Here is a 20078-nt window from a genome sequence, read left to right as displayed (position 1 = left end):
ATGATGATGATGATGATGATGATGATGATGATGATGATGATGATGATGATAATATCCGACCTCTCTGTGGAACACAACGCGGGGGGGGCTTAAAGTTAAAAGAGTACAACCCCGGCCTTATCCCAATATCCCAGCCCCTTAAAATAGCAAGTAAACAGAACACAGTTAAAGATACCTAAAAGAACACCATCAACCGACAATGGCTATAGCATGGTTCCAGGGAGTAGGAGCATGTTCAGATTCTTTAGTGGCCGGTTATCTATTCAGGAGAGGCCTGCCAGGAAAGATCCATCTTCACAGCTTTTTTAAAGCTGTTGAAGGTGGTAATATGACGGATCTCCTCTGGCAGACCGTTCCATAATCTGGGAGCGGTTGCCAAAAAGGTCCTCTGGGCAGTTGCAGACAATCTAGTTTTCATAGGTTGCAACAAAATCCTCCCAGAGGACCTGAGTGTCCAGGGCAGATTGTACAGAAGGAGGCAGTCCTGAAGACAGGTTGGACCCAAGCCACTTAGGACTTTAAAGGTGATGACCAACACCTTGTACTGGGCCCAGATGCTAATAGGCAGCCAGTGGGGTGATTTTAGAACAGGTGTCATATGTCCGCTTCTGCCATGCCAGAGATCAACCTGGCTGCCATGTTCTGTACAAATTGAAGCTTCCGAACTAAGCAGAAGGGTAGCCCCATGTAAAGTGCATTACAGAAATCCAGACATGAGGTTACCAGCACATTTACCAGTTTCTAGGTCCTATCATCCAAATCTGGTAACAGATGGTCTCCTGACCATCGCATTTCACCTGATTCGTCATGTGAAGCGATGGATCTAAGAGTACCCCCAGACTGCAAACACAGTCCTTTGAGGAGAGTGTGACCCCATCTAGGACTGGAGGTTGTATCCCAATATCTGGGTTTGGGGCTGCTACTGTAAGTACCTACGTTTTGTCTGGATTCAGCTTCAATCTGTTTTTCCTCATCCAGTCCACAACTGCTTTAAGACATTAATTGAGAGGAGAGATGCCATCTGAAGTCAGAGATGAAGACCGAGACATGGAGAAATATATTTGGGTGTCATCAGCATACTGATAGTACCCCGCCCCATGTCTCCAGATGATCTCTCCCAGCAACTTCGTATATGTCGTTCCTATGGACCTACGTGTGGGGAGCCCTTTGCAAACTACGTGTCGTGTAGCATTCATGGGTTCTACTCATGCTCACTGGGTCTGCAGTAGCCAACATGCCTTTTTGGTTTTCTTCAGTTAAACTCCTGCACTTCTGGATTTCCCCTAGATATATCCCATGGAAGGAAAATCTAGGGAGAACATTCCATAAGGTTGTAAGTATAATCCTTACACTGACAACCTTATGGAATGTTCTCCCTAGCTTCTCCCTCCATGGGATATATCTAGGGGAAATCTAGAACAGTGTCTAGATTAAGGCTTTTCTCTCCACTGTCTGAACAGACATAAAAACTACTGGGCCTGCTTCTCCTCCTACCTATCTGAAGCAGTAGTTTACTTACTCATGATTATCCCCCACAAGTGAAGGATTAAGGATGATGCTTGAAATTTGTTCCTTCCCAGCTAACATATCTGCTCCCATTTCAGGACTGGCAAGGATTTGTTTGGCTAAGAAGAGCTCCATTTCAAAGAACTGAGTAGAGCTCTTCCCACTGGAAGATTTAGGAAATAATCCCCTCCATTTTTATGTTCCATATCACACCAAAGTGTGGAGTTCTTCAGATCATTCTTTTTGAAAGAGCATAACATATACCCACAGCCTCAGAGAAAGACCAGGGCAAACCCTCTCTGAACAGATTCTGCCACGAAAATCCCATTTAGGATCACCCTAAATCCAAAATGGTTTGAAAACATACAACACCACAACAAGATTACACTTTAACATTCCCTTCCCACAAAAAGAACAAACTTGGAGGAAAAGAGGGTATTCTTCTATTCACTTAATATTTGTACAGATCTCCCCTAATATGTACAGCTGACCAGTTTACACCCAAAATATAAGTATACTTTTAATAAACTATACTTTTAATAAAATACCGCTTGATGTGAGGAATTAAAACTGTAGCATTTATTATATGTATGAGGCGAAAAGAAAAAGGGAAAGGACTAGTCTGCCTTGTGCACGTTTACAATCTAACATCAGAACACACAATTTTTCATCTTGGCAAGGCAACTAGGCCATTTTGGAATTCTTCCCAGAGTGAATTGTATAATTCCTATTAAAATTATGCAGTTTTCAGTCTACAAAACACCAATACAGAATAAGTACCTTAGGCATAAGTTTAATGAGTGGTAGTGGTGGAAGTACTGGGCCCTTCACATCAGAGTCTCCTTGCAGATGCTTACACTGTATACATTTCAACTTTATTCCATTTACGTTTTGCTTAGCATAACATACATCCAGACTCTTTCTTACAAGATACATAGCATTTGCATCACATACCCAGGGCTCTCACAGCTTGCTCTGTCTTTCATCTTGTTCATTACTGAGGTGTTTGTGGAAGAAAACTTGGATCTGCTTCCAAGCATCCACCTGTGCTGCTGCATGAGCCCTGGGCTCCCCTCCCCATATTGCTGGGCGACCTACCAAGAGATGCATGGAAGCTGGGCACATTGGTGTATAAGGTGGTTCAATGTAATGTCCTGCTCCAGGATAGCAGATTATCTCTGGTTTTTCTTTTCCATGAGCTTGCAAAATTTTGGAGGCCTCATTTGCAAAGAATTCACTTTTCCAGTTATGATCATCCTTGCCTACAATAAACATAAAGTGTCCTTCAGCCTTCTCCAGTGGAATAAGGCTTTGGCGCCCCTGGCCCTCAAGTGGATTGTCTAGTACGTCAATAATGTCAACAAGCCCATTCTTATCCATTTTGGCCCGTTTTGGGTTAAAGCCAAGAGGTGGAATGGTGATGTCCTTATAGTGCAGTGTTGCACCAACATTGGCTATAGAGCCATTGACTGTGACAGTCGCAGTTATACCCTTTAAGAAAGAGGCCATGGAAATACAGAGATCACCTCCTTTGGAGTGTCCAAGCAGCCCAATTCCTGGGCCTTTGACCTGAAGGTGCAGAAAGAAAATGAGAGAAAGGGAAATCAGAGCCATGCTGTAAGAATCGTGCAAGTGTATCTTATCCGTACCATTCACAACATAAATATATTGTGGGTAACATCCCAATTTATTCTTCTCTAGTTAAGATAGAAATCTGAACGGATTCTTTGGCTTTTCTGCATATTACACACACACACACACACACACACAACTGCAAGAAAGGCAAATAGTTGTTCTTTTTTTAAAAAATGTGGTTTTGCTTCAGGAGCTCAGCACAAAGTACGAAGTTCAAAATATAAAGCAAGTCCAGTAATCATGTGCCTATCTTAGTTCAGTTGAGTTAACAGGGTTGAATCATTAATTCAGACTACCCAGAGCAGGAATAATACGGCAATTCTTGTTTCATGGCAGTGAGGGCTAGTGAATCCAGATTTTACTCTGAAATTTCAGTTATCATCCAAGGTGCTGAAACTGTTTTGGAGGGGGCTCAGTACCTTGAATGGTTCCTCTAAAGTCTGAACTGAAACCCTGTGTGGAGTCACCACCCCACTAACATGGTAGTCACCAGCCATCGCTTTCTCAAGCAGGATTAAAATACAAAACATTGGAAAGTAAGCTTTCTCCAAAGAAATCTGACATATTACCCTCTTTCCACAATGCTATCTAGCTAGCAAATCTATATGACGGAGGAAAATCCATTCTTCACAGCTGTTCCTCGGGTATGGACATCTTTGCTTTATTGAATAATGTGTAAGTGCTACGGTAATACATCTTCTGAAAGAATTAAAATATCCTGTACTACTCATTATTGTAGTTCAAGCCCTGCATTTTCCACTGCTCTGCTTTGGTTCTGCAAATTCATGCCCATGGCCTCCCTGACTGAGTCTAGCCATCTGGTGTGCGGTCTTTCTTTCTACAGCCGTTTATCTTTCCTAGAATTATTATCTTTTTTAATGCGTCATGCCCTCTCATCTTATGGCCAAAGTACAACAGTCTCAGTTTCCTCATCTTGCCTTTCAAGTAGAGTTCAGGTTTGAACTGTTCTAGGACCCATTTGTTTATCTTCTTGGTCATCCACGTTATCCACAGCAACCTTCTCCAGTACCATGATTATGGTGTCATTTACATATATTAGATAGTTGAAGTTTCTTCTTCCTATCTATACTATCTGGCTTGTAATAGCCAGAATGACTGAGCCATGATTGAAGCCCTAATTTCAAGCTGCACAAGCCTTTTTCCAGCTGTGAAGTGCAGTAAATTTAGCGATGAGAGAACTCCTATTTTTATGAAGGCCGTCCACACATGGTCCTACCTTGGGGTGTTTTAGCATGTAATTTACAGCTTCTTCAAAATACTCCAGATGGAATTCCTTCATTTGTTTGGGAAGATCTTCATAGCCATAATAGGCCAGTGCTAACACAACAAAACCATAATTGGCCAAGAGACACGCTCGGTATTCAGGAAGACCTCCTCCAGTTCCATAAATATCAATTATTCCAGGAAAGGGGCCATCACCTGTAAGAGATGCAAAGAAATAGTACTGTTTTTATTTCGATGCTTTTAGAATCCAACAAGTTACAACAAAACTGTACCATATGTCAAGCAATAATATGTGGCAGTCACTGCTGACTTATTCTGGGCAGACTGGAAGTCAGGGACTTCCCAAAAACAAAATGCAACCTCCCTGCCCACATCTTATATTTTTATAGTGGGCCCCTTCACATTATACAACTAGAGCACTTTGGTTGCATTTTAACTGCTGTGGCTGTATTCTATGGTTGTATCCTGGGTTTTGTAGTTTGGTGAGAAATCTGGCTGAAAATGCTAAATCCTCCTCTCTAAACTGGAGATCCCAGGATTCCAGGGGATGAAACCATGATAGTTAAAGTGGAATCATAGTGCTGTAACTGTGTATTGTAAAGGGGTCCACTTGTTCTACAGAAGAAGATACAAAGACACATCACACCAGAGGTGTCAGCTGCATTGTTGTTAAAATTAAAACAGGTTTCTTAAGGGTATGAGCTTTGCTATACCATTAAAAGGAAGACACTAAGTTAAGTAGTTTATTCAAGTATTTTCAAAGTGTGTGTGTGTATATATATGCACACACACACACACACACACATATATATATTTCAAAGGATTTATTTGTTAGCTATACACATACATACCCCATCTTTCTTCCAATGAGTTAAAGGCATATGGCTGCTCCCCACAGCCTCAGTGCCAGGTTTACAAACAAGATAAGTAAATTATCATTTAGGACAATGTTTCCCAAACTTTGGTCGTCCAAGTGTTCTTGACTTCTACTCCCAGAAGACCTAACTAGTTTGGTCAACAGTCAGGAATTCTGGGAGCTGAAGTCTGAAAGACTAAAGTTTGGGAACTGGTTTATGGCCTGAAATGCAAAAACATTATTCCAAATTTCAAATTTTTACATAATATTTAGAATAATGCACATGTTTTAACAATGCTATGGGGTCATTTAAGCCTGACATAGTTTGAAGTGGCAGCATATCTGAATCTAGACCTAGTCCTCACAACAACCTGAATTATAGTTTATATGTATTTCAGCCATGGAAGCCCACTGGCTATGATGCATTTTAAGTTACTATGGCGGGATACAGACCGCCCAAAAAGGGCGGTCTGCCCACGCCTTGTTTTGCTGTGTGAGGGAGCTGCAGCGCAGCAAAAACGACCCGCAGAAAGCAGGTCCTTGTGGCGCCATAAGGACGTTGCAGTGCACCAATGGCACACTCGTGACATCCTTGTGATGCTGGGACATGCGGACGTTAAGTGTCCATCATGTCAAAATGGCAGCGCCCATGTGTACAGGGCACTGCCATTTTGATGCCCCCATCACGTGCTAGGGGTGAGGACAATATGGGTGGTGTGCCCTTGGTCAACCCCAGCATGCGGTAGGGGTGCCGCAAAGGCCCGTTTGGAGAGGGCCTATGAAACTTTTATTGTATTCTAGCCCTTGTGGTCTCTTCCAACTACTGTATATGATTCTATATGCTTATTGATATGGCTTTGTACTAAAGCAATAAAATGGTTAAAGTCTCATCCAATACTCAGTCTACCTCAGTTAACAAAGCCTCTGATAAAGAAGCCCCTTTTTAATGACATGTTTTCACAGAAGCCTAGCCCAAGCCCCACTTTTCTTGTCTTCTCTCCAGTTGGATTTTTTTTTGGGGGGGGGGGAGCAGCATTGGCATTTGGGCAGACACTGAAGGAAGGCTGGAGAAAGACAGACTTTCAGTGTTGTGTTTCAGCAATGTGTCTGCAGTAAACAATGCAATAAAGCATGGGAAAGAATGGGATTCTGCTCCAGGTAATCTACCTTATGCAAAGAGCAAGACAGAAAGAAAATGAGAAAGTTGACTAGCTTGCCTAAGCAGCTACCTGGCATGTTGAAAAGGCATAAGTTCACTAACAAAATGGAAAGTCATAAGAGAAGTCAAAGTTGATGAAGGGAGGGGGGAACCATTCTAGGAAGCATTTTGGGAGGTTTTTAAAGTCATCTCTAGAAGTTAAAAAATGTTTTTATTTACTTACATAAGTCTTACCTAACCTGGTTGTTTCATTTTACATGTGCAGAATGTTTGCTTTGAATAAAGTTTGCCAAAATGTGTCAAACTGCTCTTCTTTTCTGTGGTGTAGGAACCTATCCCTATTCTCTCCATGTTCTTTCTACCTCTGGTACCAAAAAACGTTGGAAGAAATAAAGTCCAGGACCACATCTCCGTCATTGCCTGTCCCATACTGGTTTCTCCCCATCACTCAGCTATGTACTCTTACCAAGAAAGCAAATGAAATGAAATGAATGAAATGAAATTCTTTATGATGGTCAAAGACCAGCATCAAGAAAGCAAATGACCTGGACAGGGATCAAAATATTTTGAACAATGGATCTTTTCCATTCAAACCTACTTATGAGTAAGGTTTTTGAGGCAGAACTAGGGGAAATTGTTTTGCAGATAACTTCCAAACCCACCAACCGCCCAGGATGGTTCCTGGAGCTGTCATCCCAGAAACAAAACTTCTGCAAATATGGAAGGGATGGATACTATTGGAGAAGGCACTATATTTACACCGCAGTGTGGCAGGAAGACAGTGTGTTGTAGTGATTTGGGCACAGTAGATCTGGAGACGGGTTTGATTCTCTGCTAAGCCATGGAAAACCACTGGGGGATCTTGGGCATCACATCCTCCAGCCCCAGAATAGGTCCTTGCTGTTGTTGTTGCTGTTGTTGTGTGCCTTCAAGGCGTTTCCAACTTAGGGCGACCCTAGCAGAGGATTTTCTTGGCAAGGCTTTTTCATATGAGGTTTCCCACTGCCTTCCCCTGAAGCTGAGAGTGTGTGACTTGCCCAAGGTCAGTGGGTTTCATGGCCTCTGGAGTCACAGTCCAGCAGTACTCAAACTACTACAGGCATTAGGCTCACCATAATAAGTCAGAAACGTCTTGAAGGTATAAAACAACAACAACCGTGGCAGAAAGACAGTGTAGTGCAGTGGCCTTTTGAAGCCCTCAGGAGACGCCTGGAAGGTAGCAGCAACCATGGCGCCTGCCCTGCCCTGCCCTGCCCTGCCTGGCGTCCGCCGGGCGCCTGGGACTCACCGGGGGGCAGGAAGAGGGTGGCCCGGAGCGGCCCTTCCCTGACGGGGCTCCTGGCGAGGCCTGGGCCGAGGAAGGCCCGCTCGTGGCTGCCCTTGGCCAGGAGCTTGCCTCCGCCTCCGCCGTGGCCCTCGAGCACCGCCACCTCCAGCAGGAAGGGGCTCTCCACCTGGCGCTTAACCAGGCGCCTCGGGCCCCGCTGCGGCTTCAGCGCCCACAGGAGGCCCAGCGGCTCCAGGCCCGAGTAGCTGCCCCCGACCAGGGCCTCCGACCGGCTCGCGTCCACCCGCCCCTCGCCATCGGCCCGGAACAGGGCCCGCGACTCGAAGACCTCCCCGGCTTCGTCCTGCAGCCGAGCCCGGAGGGTGACCTCCTGCTCGGGACGGAGCACCTCCACCGAGACGCCCAGCGGCTGGTCGAAGAGGCTGCGCCCGGCGGGGGAGAAGGCCACGCGGGGCTCCATCGGGGAGGAGGAGGAGGAAAGGGAGGGAGCCAGGCGCCCGGGAGGCCGCTTCAGGTGCGCGCAGGCCCGGCCCAGGCTCAGGCCCAGGCCCGGCCCAAGGAGCCGGAGCGCCAAGTAGGCCATGGATGGAGGCAGGCCTCGGGAGAGCCGGCCTTTTATTGCGCAAGTGGCGGGGCCTGGCAGCGGGGATGCCCGCCTCAGGAGGCCTCGCCTGCCGCTCTCCTCTGGAATTGAAGGGCCTCTTCTTCCTCCTCAGGCGCTCCACTCTTGGCCCCTGCTGCCCTGCCTGAGTTTCTGAAGGAGTTGTTGTTGTTGTTGTTGTTGTGTGCCCCACTTGTGATTCGTGGGCGACCCTACCCCAGGGTTTTCTTGGCAAGTTTCTTCTTCAGAGCGTGATTATTATTATTATTATTATTACTACAGCAAATAATACACAGTATAACAACAACAACAATAACAGTAATCACATTTTGTTTTATGTATTTTTTCGTTCTATATTTTATCTATATTTACAATTGCTTGACAATTGTAAATATGTAGATTTACATATTTGTAAATATGATTTATATAATCTCTGTATTTACAATTGACCCCCCCCCCCCGCCATGTTTGTCCAGTTTGTGTAAAACTTGTGTCATTTTAAATCTTGTTTCCCTCAGTTCAAAAGTCAGAGCAGGCCATCCTCCGAGGCTGAGAGATTGTGACTTGCCCAAGGTCACCAATAAAAGTTTTCATTAGATTAAAATACATATATACAAATAACAGATAACATAATACTCACACAACAATGCCTATACAAACAAACAAATACTAATGCACACCCTATACACTCATCCCTCCACATTTTCAGCTTTGACTTTTGCGGATTTCATTATTCACGGATTGTATTAAAACGTCCCTCTCTAGTAATATCTAGGTTCTCCAGCGCAACTCTGTGGTCAACTTTAACCAAAGGTTGAACTGGAGGACCAGAGACTGCTAGGGAGAAGACTCCACTAGGCCTTTGCAGCTCCTCTAGTGCGGTTCTATGGTGAATGTCTGGCAGATGTTGATCACAGAGTTGCGCTGGAGGACCTAGAGATTCCTAGAGAGGTTTTCTGTCCCAGGTAAAAACAAAGTGTTTTTGTTATTTGTGGTTTTTCCACATTCACAGGGGTCCAGTGCCCCTAACCCCAGCAAAGGTGGAGGGATGAGTGTATATTCATCTAGCTTCTTTAACTAATATTGTCTGTAACTTAATTCTTCCTGGTTAGGTTCACCTTATATCCTATTTTTTTTCAGTTAACTTTCTCTTTCCTGCTGTAATTTTCTATGAGGTCAACTATATCTTTTTCCAATCCTCCTTTATATCTCTTTTTTCATATATTTTTACCTTTTAATTTCCTTATCCTTATCTATTATTGATTTCTATATGTAACCAAGGTTCTTACATAGTTCTTGTCTTTCATCTGTATTCTCCATTTGAACATTTTTCTCACTCTATGATTTATCCAGTTTTATTCTATATATATATATATATATATATATATATATATCAGATCCCATTGTTTCTCTATTGTATCTGCTGGTCTAACCTGAATTAAAGCTGTAAGAACGTCCATATTGTTTCCATGGGATTTTGAAGCCTGGTCTCCAGTGTTGTCTTCCAATGCTCAACCCACTACGCCACACTGGATCTCCTTCAGCGATATATGGGAATTATAATTTATGAGTCACATCAGTACATTAGAATGTTTGACTCACGTTAATTTGCCATCACCATCGTCTGAGGTTGAAAGAATGTGACTTGCCCAAAGTCACCCCAGTGGGTTTTTATGCTCAAACAGGGATTTGAAGCCAACGTGCCATAGTGGTTTGAGTGTTGAACTACACTCTGGAGTCCAGGGTTCATTTTCCCATTCAGCCATGAAACCTATTGGGTGACTTTAGTCAATATTCTCTCAGCCTCAGGGGAAGGCAATGGCAGACCTCCACTGAACAAACCTTGCCAAGAAAACCCCATGATAGTGTTGCCATAAACTAGAAATAATGTGAAGGCACACCACACATACACACTCCAGAGTCATAGTCCAGCACTGAAATCACTACACCACACGTTTGTTGTGTATCTTTAAGTGGTTTTGACTAACGGCGACCCTTTCACAGAGCTTTCTTGGCAAGTTTCTTCTTCAGAGGGGGTTTGCCCTTGCCATTGCCACCCTCTGAGGCTGAGAGTGTATGACTTGCCCAAAGTCACCCGATGGATTTCATGGCAGAACAGAGATTCAAATCTGGTCTCCAGAGGACTATAACACCACACATACACCGTGGCTATTCATGCAGTCTAATTGTAAAGGTCCTTCTTGGGCACCAGTTCACTCCATGCATCTGAGGAAACATGCTACAGCTTGTTTCACACAGTCTCAAAGGTGTGACAAGAGCCTTTTTCATAGTGATATTCCAGACTAACATGATTATGTCTCTGTATATGCATCAGTAACTGTTAAGGTTTGAGGGCATCGTCCATGACTCTAATTATATTTTGATGTCATCTTGCACCTAGAATCATAGAATTGGAAGAGACCACAAGGACCATCCAGTCCAATTGTCTTCCATGCAGAAAGACAGAATCAAAGCATTCCCAACAAATAGCCATCTGGTTTCTGTTCAAAAATATCCAAAGAAGGACTACATCCAAAGGCAACATTTTCCACTGTCAAACTATCAGAAATGTCTTCCTAATGTTTAGATGGAATTTTTCCTGCAGCTTGAATCAATTGCTCCATGTCCTAGGGTGCATCTGTAGAAATAATACAGTTTGACACTACTTTAATAGCCATAGCTCCATCCAACAGAATCCTGAGATTTATTTGTGAGGTACCAGTACTCTTTGGCAGAGCAGGTGTAAAAGTACAAATTCCTTATAAAATCTTGTATAACTACAAATCCCAGGATTCCATAGGATAGATCTACAGCACCTAAAGTGGTGTTAAATTGCATTATTTCTATAGCAGAGATACACCCATTGCAAAAGCCAAGCTTGCACCATCTTCAATATGACATCCCTTTAAATATTTAAACATGGCTATCATGTCATCCCTTAACCTTTGCTTTTCCAGGCTAAACATACCCAGCTCCCTAAGCCTACCTCCTTTAAACATATTTTAAACTTGCTTTTATGTTGCGTATTTGTGTATACTGTTTGTACTATATTGAGAATAAAACTAATTATTGGTCTCAAAGAAAAAAGCACATTTGGTAGTAAGTCACACTTGCTTATCCTTTACAACCTTTTTATTTAGTGACGCAGTGGTTAAATGCCAGTACTGCAGCCACTCACTCACAAACCACAAAGTTATGAGTTCAATTCCAGCCAGGGGCTCAGGGTCGACTCAGCCTAGTACAGTATCCTTCCGAGGTCGCTAAAATGAGTATCCATCTTGCTGGGGGCAATCAGCTTATACATTGTAAACCCCTTAGGGAGTGCTTAAGTACACTGATAAGTAGTATACTTGCTATTGCAAGTACTTAATGTAGTTGCTATTGCTATTTGCTGTACTCCTGTTTATATGTGTGAGATCACATAGGTGAATACTAACTAAAGGTAGCATATGTCTATCCAGTAAAATGAAACACAAGAGTTTTTATATCACAATAAATATGTACATCCTTTAAGGTTCTAGAGAATTGTAGCTTAATTGTAGATCTTGTTCAGGGCTGACCTGAAGACGTTTTGCTGCCTGAAGCAAAGGACAAGATGACACCCTCCTCCATTCCATGTAGAATGGTCAGCAGGGTTGGCAGTTGAACACAGCTGACAAAGGAGAGGGCTCCCTCACACCTGAGGGTTACAGGCCAGTTTAGGGGCGCAGATCATGCTTGGGAACACTTACTGCTTTGTCTTCCAAGAAATGGGAATGACCAGGGAACTCAGAACAGTTGTAGGCTGCCATCATTGCTCCCAACCTCTTCCACCTGAGGCTTTTGTCTCAGACTGTGCAATGACAACATGAACCCTGGTTTTGGTTTTGTGAAACACCCGTTTCTTAAGAATGAATTGCTAGCAATAGCACTTTCTCAATATAATGGACCTAAATGCAATTCCAATTCTAATCCTATAGCCATTTACTTGCATTAAGTTTCATAGACTACAGTGGGACTTAGGCACGGTACAGATTAGGAGAAAGAGGTGGGCAAAGGCCGTCCCTTTCTCCTTGGATTGTTGCTATGGCAACTACATGGCCGCACCAACGATCCACTGAATAAAGGAGGTCCGAAATGGAGCTCCTTTCCCGCGATGCCGTCAAGGTGCCATTTGCAGCCTGGGGTGTTGTGGTGACATGTCTTGTGTGCCACGGCATTTGGGCGCATCACACAAGACATGTCACAGATGGACAGTGCTGTGTCAAGATGGCACCACCCATACGTACTAGGGTTCAGGAGTGTGCGGTTGCTGCATGTTCCCGAGCCCTATATCAACGGCGCCATGCTACTTTTGGCCTGTGTGTACTGGGCCTTATTTACATAAGCACACAGGTACAGTTGGCTCCTCATATCCACGGATTCTTTATTCACGGATTCAACTATCCGTGGCTTGAAAATATTAAAAAAAACTATAAATTCCCAATAGTAAACCTTCATTTTGCCATTTTGTATAAGGTACACCATTTTACTACACCATTATATTTAGTGGGACTTGAGCATCCACGGATTTGGTTGTCCACGGGGGACAACCGTGGCTAGTATGTAGTATGTGGCTAGTGGTATTCCTGAGTATTTATATTGTGTATATATAATATATATATATATATTAAACTGAAATAATATTCCCATTCATAATACTGAACCTGCAACCTTCACTGACATTTAATTGGAAGCACGTCCCATTGAAATAAGGGAGACTTTTTGAAATAAACATGCATTTTGCATTGATACATCTTTTACTCACATGTAAAATGCTATATTAGTTAAACTATGAAGGCAGTACAAGGCTTGCTTCCATTTTTTGTCCTGTAACACAGAAATACTGTAACAATAGCAGAGGTTGGACTGGATGGTCCTTGTGGTCTCTTTCAACTCTATGATTCTATGAATATTGTTAAAATGGGGCCAAGGTGATGGTGAGGGAATGCTATTTAATCTGGGCCTGGAGATCCAAGGTGAGGATCAGCCAGGGCTACAACCCTACTAACATGGAAAGGAGGAAGGTGCTTAATTATGGATCATTTTTGAAGATATTTATGGGAGCATATTTACCCCTATGTACCCACTGTTAATATCCTGTGAAATTTGCTGGATCCAGTCAGAAGCAATGTTAGAACACAACCAACAACATTCTAAATAATGAGTGGCTGGCTCAGGCCCTTCTTAATTGTGTATGTATGTATATTATTATTATTATTATTATTATTATTATTATTATTATTATGCTTTATATAGCGCTGTAGTTTTACACGGCGCTGTACATACAAGCAATAAAATGGATAAAGTAAACCTGCCCATGGCGTACAATCTAAGAAATAATAGCATAATACATATAAACAATACAAAACAATACAGGAAAGGGTTCAATAAAGTAAAGAAAGCAACAAATTAAAAATGTCAAATAACAAATAATAGTTACGCAATGTCTGGGAATGCTTCTGTGAACAGGATGGTCTGCAACTGGATTCTTTATAAAATGTTTGCCACGGTCCTACTTGTCTAGCAGACATTTTTTTACAACCCCAAACATTAAGCAGGTACTGTAATAATGTTACTGAACACTACCCAATGCTACCATTGTACCCCCAAAGTATTATCAATTTTGAGCCAATCCAAAATCCATAATTTTGACCCTCTAACCTGCCCTTGACTTATACATGAGATCAACTTATAGTCAAGTATATACAGTAAATGAAACATTTCTGAATAAATTGCTGAAGACAATACAGGTAGAGAGCATTATGTAAAACTGGCAAATCAAATCTATCAGAATCTAAAATACATCACATGTAGCCAGGCAACAACCGTAAACACTCAAAGGAGGGATCTGTTTGAAGCCAGAAAGTTGATTCCAACATACAAGTGAGTGAAACTGGCTCTTATTCATACAAGTCCAGATCTGTGAGAGAACCCTTCTGAAAGGTAAATATAAAGTTTTAAATCTTCATCAAAAAGGAGAAGACAAAACATGAAATTTGAATTATTCAAATGGTTAGAGATAACAGTGGGAAGGCTAGAGTAACTGGACTTGGGTTTGCTTAATGGAAAAACGGTAACCACAGGCAATGGCTCACTTCCTCTGAACAAATCTTGCCAAGAAAACCCCATGATTGGGTCACCATAAGTCGGAAAAGACTTGAAGGGACACAACACATACGGTATTTGTGTACATTTAACATTTGTTGTTGTGTGCCCCAAGTAATTTCTGACTTATGACAATTTAGCATCTCTTACACTGTACCCAGGCTATTTATTCTGTTTTTATTATCAGGGATTTACAGGATCTTCCCAGTTATGCTTTCTTGGAAGTAATTTTAATGGAATTTGCTTCTAGTTAAACACACACAGAATCAGAGTTGGAAGAGACCACAACGGTACAACTGTACTCTCAACAGAACAGGTTGTACTGTAAAAGACCATTCCTCCAAATATCTTGGACCAAACCCCAAAGCCCTAGTCCAGAGGTAGGCAATCTTTTTGAGCCGGGGGCCGGGTTGCTGTCCCTCAGACAACTGGGGGGCCGAAGCCTAAAAATAAATAATTAAATAATTTTTTTAAAAAATTAAATATATAAATAAACCGGGACAAATGTAGGACAAAATTTTCAAATGGAAGACACTTTTTTTAAAAAAAATGGAGGACACGCGAAAAAATTTGCTGATTTTTAAAAAAATGTTAATATAAATGCATGTTTCCAAGGCTTCTATAGACAATTGCCCCCCAAAGGCCCCGGCAGCAATCGGCGGCAGGACTGGGCTGGGGCCGGTCCCAAGGCCTCGCCGGTCTGCATCCGGCCCGCATGCCGCAGGTTACCTACCCCTGCCCTAGTCTGTATGACAAGCAATAAGGGGCTATTGGATTTCTTCACTCCTGCAATAACATAATAGGTTACTGAGGAACAAGTACCCCTAAGATCTTAAACCCTACCAATTTAACCATACTGTTAAACAGAAAACTACTCATAGTCCCATGTGGAACACATCTCAAGAACAAGGGACAGCACAAAACTTATACAGTGGATACCAAAACCCATGGATACTCAAGTCCCATTAAATTCAGTGGCACAGTAATAGTTTTTGTGGTTTTTTCGGGCTATGTGGCCATGTTCTAGATTTTCTTCCTGACGTTCAGGAAGAAAATCTTCTAGAACTTAGCCACATAGTCCGAAAAACCCACAAAAAAACTATGGATGCCTGCCATGAAAGCCTTCGACTTCACAGTGGCATAGTAAGATTGTGTCCCTTGTATAAAATGGCAAAATCAAGGTTTGCTTTTTGGAATGTATATATTTTAAAATATTTTCAAACCATGGATGCTTGAAGCTGTGGATAAAAAATCTGTGGCTATGGAAGGCTGGCTGTAAATGCACATTATGACATCCTAGATTATAGCTTCTCAGGATTGCCTTTCTTTTTATGAAGCACCAGAAGAGATGAATGGGAGATGAGATTCATCATACAGGAAAACATTTTGACTATTTGTTTGCTCTAGTCTCGTATCTCATATATCCACGAGAGGTGAATTGGTCATTGCTGAGGTCCAGATATAAGCATTCTGCAATGTTATGCTGTTGGAGGACACATGGTGTTGCTGGTTCAAAAACACACTGCAGAAATAATCCAGTTTGAGACTGCTTTAACTACCATGGCTCAATGCTTTAGAATTCTGGGAACTGTAATTTTGTGAGACATTTAGCCTTCTCTATCAAAGAGTTCTGGTGCCACAATAACCTACAATTCCCAGAATTCCCTAGCACTGAGTCAAGGCAGTTAAAGCGCTCTCGAACTGGATTATTTCTGCAGTGTGTTTTGGACTGTTGTTTCTCTTTTGGTTTACATGTGAAATTAGTTTTAATTTACAGTAATAAGAGTTCATCTTTACTTTACTTTTGCAGTTTAGAGGAAAAGCTCAGTGTTCTAATATAATAGTGGAGCTTCAGCTTTTATGCACATTAGTTCCATTTTGTTCATATATATGTATATATATGAAAAACTAGGAATTAGTGGTTAATCTCATCAGTCGTGACAAGATGGAGATACCTGATTTGTTCAAGAGCAAGAATCCCTTTCCTCTTGAAGGCAGCCTGAAGGTTCGAGTTGACAAAAAGAACTTGCCATCTCACAAAGCCATGGTGTCTGCAATGAAGGCAAAAATGCCTTTAATGTACCAAAGAGATGTTTGCCGTACCAAGTGGTACTATGCACACTATCAGAAACAATGCTTGAAGAATGTAGCCAAAGACCTTCATTTTGCCAAAGATGTTATTATACAAAGGCACCCATCAGCTCTGTCTTTTAAGGAATTTGATCCCAGAAGTCTATACGATGCTTCCAGTGTCATTAATAAACAAAAAAGTGAGAACATTACTCCTAGGAAAGTAAGGCCACCAAGAAGGCTCAAACCACTGAGGAGTCAGCATCAGCCAATGAAGTCAGGTGTTTCTCTTGCCAAGCCCATCAATACAAATTTCCCTTACTTCTTGGAAGAGTGTGAATATAAAGCTAAAGTAGAAAGTGTACTTGCAGAACCAACTTTGCAGATGCAGGCTCCTCCCTGTTCTCCTCCTCCTCCTAGTGAGCCCCAGTACTCACAGATATTCCTGACTGAACCTCAGGAGATGTTAAGAGACAAGACAACCAAAAGAGGGTCAAAACCAACTTTACAGGGCATCCCAGCCCATGAACCACAGCAGCAAGACCTAGGATGGGAAGAGAGACTGTTGACAAAATTAAGCAGGGCTACAGCTCAATGGATTGTAAATAGTCAGCACTCCTGGGGAGGCTGGGTTCAGGGCAAGCTACGGAATTTTAAGAGGCAAAAATATGACTGGAGCAGTATCAGATATGTACTCACTTCTGAAAGTGATGTGGAGCTCCTCAATGAAATTGAGGCAGAGGAAGCTGTTTTGGAAGGCCATATTCAAATCCATGAGAAAAAGAAAGCTGAGACATCTCTCCTCACCTATTACAGGTAAGGCAAATTGTTGTTTGACTTAAACAATATGGTGCATTGCATTCTAATCCCATTACCAGAAAAGAAGTTAAATTGAATGGAGTAAAGATTACTTCCATTTAGTGTTCATGGGATAACAATCCTAAATTTGGGAAAACCAAATTTTACGTTACATAGAATCATAGAGTTGGAAGAAACCACAAGAGACATCCAGTCCAACCCCCTGCCATGCAAGAAATCACAATCAAAGCATCTCAGATGACCATCCAGCCACTTCTTTTTGCACTGGCAAAAAGCTGAATTTTCTGCCCTGCTATGGCAGAATGCTGGCTTTAAGGTGCTCTAGCAGCATGCAGCATATATAAGCTTGAGGCCGGCTTCCTGGTGTGTTAGGGGTGTGAGTCATCTGCATGCCACGCCAGTCTGCCAGTCTGTTTTGCCCTTTACTTCTAGTTTGAATAATGGTATTTCCTTATGCATGTGCGAATGAAAATATGCACAGTAAATAAACAAGATATTTTTATTTATATGTTATGTTGAGTTGGGGCATCTGTGATGTCCGCATGTAGATTTAAAGGGAGGGGTCACCAAGGGTACCACTGATGTAATGCCATATAACTAGATTTTGGCTAGGCTAACTGATAATTTGTGGTCATGTCTGACCTTTTGCTTCCATCTAGCGTGCTTGTTCCAGCAAACTGAGGGGCAGGGGCAACTCCTATAGCGATGAGCGTAGATGCAAATAGAAACACTGTGGAATAGAAATTATTCCAAAGTTCATTGAATGTGGTAAGAACTGATTGGTCTCATGTCATGTTGATTTTTTGGGGGGAAACTGTTTTTTGGGCTGCCACTCAGTCCTTTGTCTGCTCTAGAGTTCACTGTAATATGAGACTTCTCTTTTCCACCCCCACATTAGAGGAAGGCAGATTTATAAGAAATCACTACAGACATTCATGGGGAATATACAGTTGGCCCTCCTTATCCATTGATTTTTTTATCCACAGATTCAAGCATCCATGGCTTGAAAATATTCCCCAAAAATATAAATTCCAAGTAGCAAACCTTGATTTTCCATTTTATATAAGGGACACCATTTTGCTCTGCCATTATATTTGATGGGACTTGAGCATCCACAGATTTTGTTATTCACGGGGGGGGGTCCTGGAACCAAACCCCAGCGGATAACAAGGTCCCACTATAGTCATATTTACAGTAGCCCCATTGCTTGAAATGGGTTAACTCCAACTGTGTCTGGGGCTTACCTATTATTTCAATACTTGCATTAAATGTATTCCTTCATAGATACACTGAATAGCATTAAAAGTTGTTGCTACAAAAAATCTGTTGCTCTCTCCCCACCTTTTAATAGGCAGGGAAAATATATTTAAGTCTGTATAAAGTGTAGGAAGTATAGGATTTGTTGTAAGTTCAACAAGGCAGAACTTAGGCCCGTTACAAACGGGCACCCTAGGATGGACTCAGTCCGTGCTAGGGTTAGAAAGGGGTGTCTCTTCCAGATGTCCCTAACCCTAGCACGGACTGAGTCCGTAACAAATGGCGGCGGCCATTCCACACGGCCGCCGCCATTTTGACGTAACGGACAGTCGGCGTCCGCACGTCGCGTGGCGGAAGTGACACCACGAGTGCGCAACTAGTGCCTCGCGGTGTTTCTTTCGGGCTGCAAGAAGGAGCGCAATTTTCACGCTCCTTCTTTGCTGCATCCGGGAACTGCGCTGTTTGGCTGCTGTGGTTCCCGGATGCAGCAACCGGCGGTGGCAGCAGACCGCCGCATTTCGGCGGTCTGTAACCCGCCTTAGTAAGCTTTTAAACTTTACACTGGTTCTTTTTAAAACCATTTGACTTTGTTCTAGTGAAATATTCTGTTGCCATGCTATTATGCAACCCCTTTATGATGGGTGTGGTCTTAAATGTGATTCAATGTGCTGCTAAAGCATAGCTGGCTGGCTTTTAATGAGAGTGTTCTGTGCAAGCTCATTTCTTTCACAGTGGGGCATTTAAGAAGTTTGACCAGCTCATTCATTTTTCAGACCCAGTCTCTGATTTTGGCTTTTTCTCTGAAGTAGTGTCTCTCAAATATTTCATATATGGATGTATTGGGGGAAGTCTACCTAGTAGTTCGAGGGGGGAAATCCATTTGGTTATAGGATTCAGTAACCATTTGGTTATTAGGATTCAAAACCATATCACCAATCTAGAACTTGCCAATCTGTATTCAGAATAGTTAAATATGACATTTTTATATCCACTTCATTGTTGTTGTTGTTGTTGTTGTTATTGTTGTTGTGTGCCTTCAAGTTATTTCTGACATATGCCTACTCTTTGTTGTTACTGTTAACTGCCCTCAGGTTGACCCCAACCCATGATGTCCCAAAGGGTGAGATACCTCCAAGACCCCCTATCCTCCACTGCTCTGCTTAGGTCCTGCAGATTCAGGCCCACAACCTCCTTGACTGAGTATGTCTATCTGGCATGCAGTCTGCCTCTCTTTCTACTATCTAGGGGCATCACTAGGGTGTGTGTGGAGGGCATAGTGCACCAGGTGACACCACTGCTCTTTAAACACCTGATTTTTGGCAGAAATGGGGTGATATTCACTTGCGTCAGTTTGAAATGCTGAAGAGATAGTGTGAGTTGAATCAGGCTTAGTAGGAAGAGAAAGGTGAAGCCCCAGGTTTTTAAAATTAATGTCAAATTTTTAAAGTTTTAGAAATTATTTTTACCTTTTTAAAAAAAATCTCATCTTACCAAATTTTAATTTTAACCACATAAA

The 20078-nt window shown here is 42.4% G+C and overlaps 2 protein-coding genes across 5 annotated transcripts in view; one reads left to right on the top strand and one right to left on the bottom strand.

The window, feature by feature from the left end:
- Window positions 1-2283: 2283 nt before the first annotated feature.
- LOC121919232 (acyl-coenzyme A thioesterase 1-like) lies at window positions 2284-8397 on the bottom strand. 2 transcript variants are annotated; one of them, XM_042445608.1, is made up of 3 exons: window positions 7690-8397; window positions 4379-4581; window positions 2284-3075 (listed from the first exon to the last, which is right to left on the bottom strand). In XM_042445608.1, the coding sequence occupies exons 1-3, from the start codon at window positions 8270-8272 to the stop codon at window positions 2470-2472; spliced, it is 1392 nt and encodes a 463-aa protein (XP_042301542.1). In that variant the 5' UTR covers window positions 8273-8397; the 3' UTR covers window positions 2284-2469. The 2 variants fall into 2 exon arrangements, with proteins under 2 accessions (XP_042301542.1, XP_042301541.1); XM_042445607.1 differs by lacking the exon at window positions 7690-8397 and adding an exon at window positions 7514-7617.
- Window positions 8398-16120: 7723 nt separating this feature from the next.
- HEATR4 (HEAT repeat containing 4) overlaps window positions 16121-20078 on the top strand; it is a 37284-nt gene continuing 33326 nt past the window's right edge. For all 3 annotated transcript variants that reach the window (XM_042445165.1, XM_042445164.1, XM_042445166.1), the window contains exon 1: window positions 16121-17302. In XM_042445165.1, the coding sequence (XP_042301099.1) occupies window positions 16362-17302 (941 nt within the window). In that variant the 5' untranslated portion in view covers window positions 16121-16361. The remainder of the gene's footprint in view (window positions 17303-20078) is intronic.

The sequence above is a fragment of the Sceloporus undulatus genome, chromosome 1 (genome assembly GCF_019175285.1).
Source record: "Sceloporus undulatus isolate JIND9_A2432 ecotype Alabama chromosome 1, SceUnd_v1.1, whole genome shotgun sequence".
Lineage (NCBI taxonomy): Eukaryota > Metazoa > Chordata > Lepidosauria > Squamata > Phrynosomatidae > Sceloporus > Sceloporus undulatus.
The sequence above is the reverse complement of the archived record's forward strand: the minus strand, read 5'-3'. Positions and strand labels throughout refer to the sequence as shown.

What these genes read in the sequence shown, in the direction of transcription:
- LOC121919232 (XM_042445608.1), bottom strand. Translation starts at nt 8,272, where the DNA reads ATGGCCTACTTGGCGCTCCGGCTCCTTGGGCCGGGCCTGGGCCTGAGC. An exon ending in CACCCTCTTCCTGCCCCCCG is followed by an intron (nt 4,582 to 7,689) that starts GTGAGTCCCAGG and finishes CATCTCTTACAG; the next exon opens with GTGATGGCCCCTTTCCTGGA. An exon ending in ACATGCTAAAACACCCCAAG is followed by an intron (nt 3,076 to 4,378) that starts GTAGGACCATGT and finishes CTGCACCTTCAG; the next exon opens with GTCAAAGGCCCAGGAATTGG.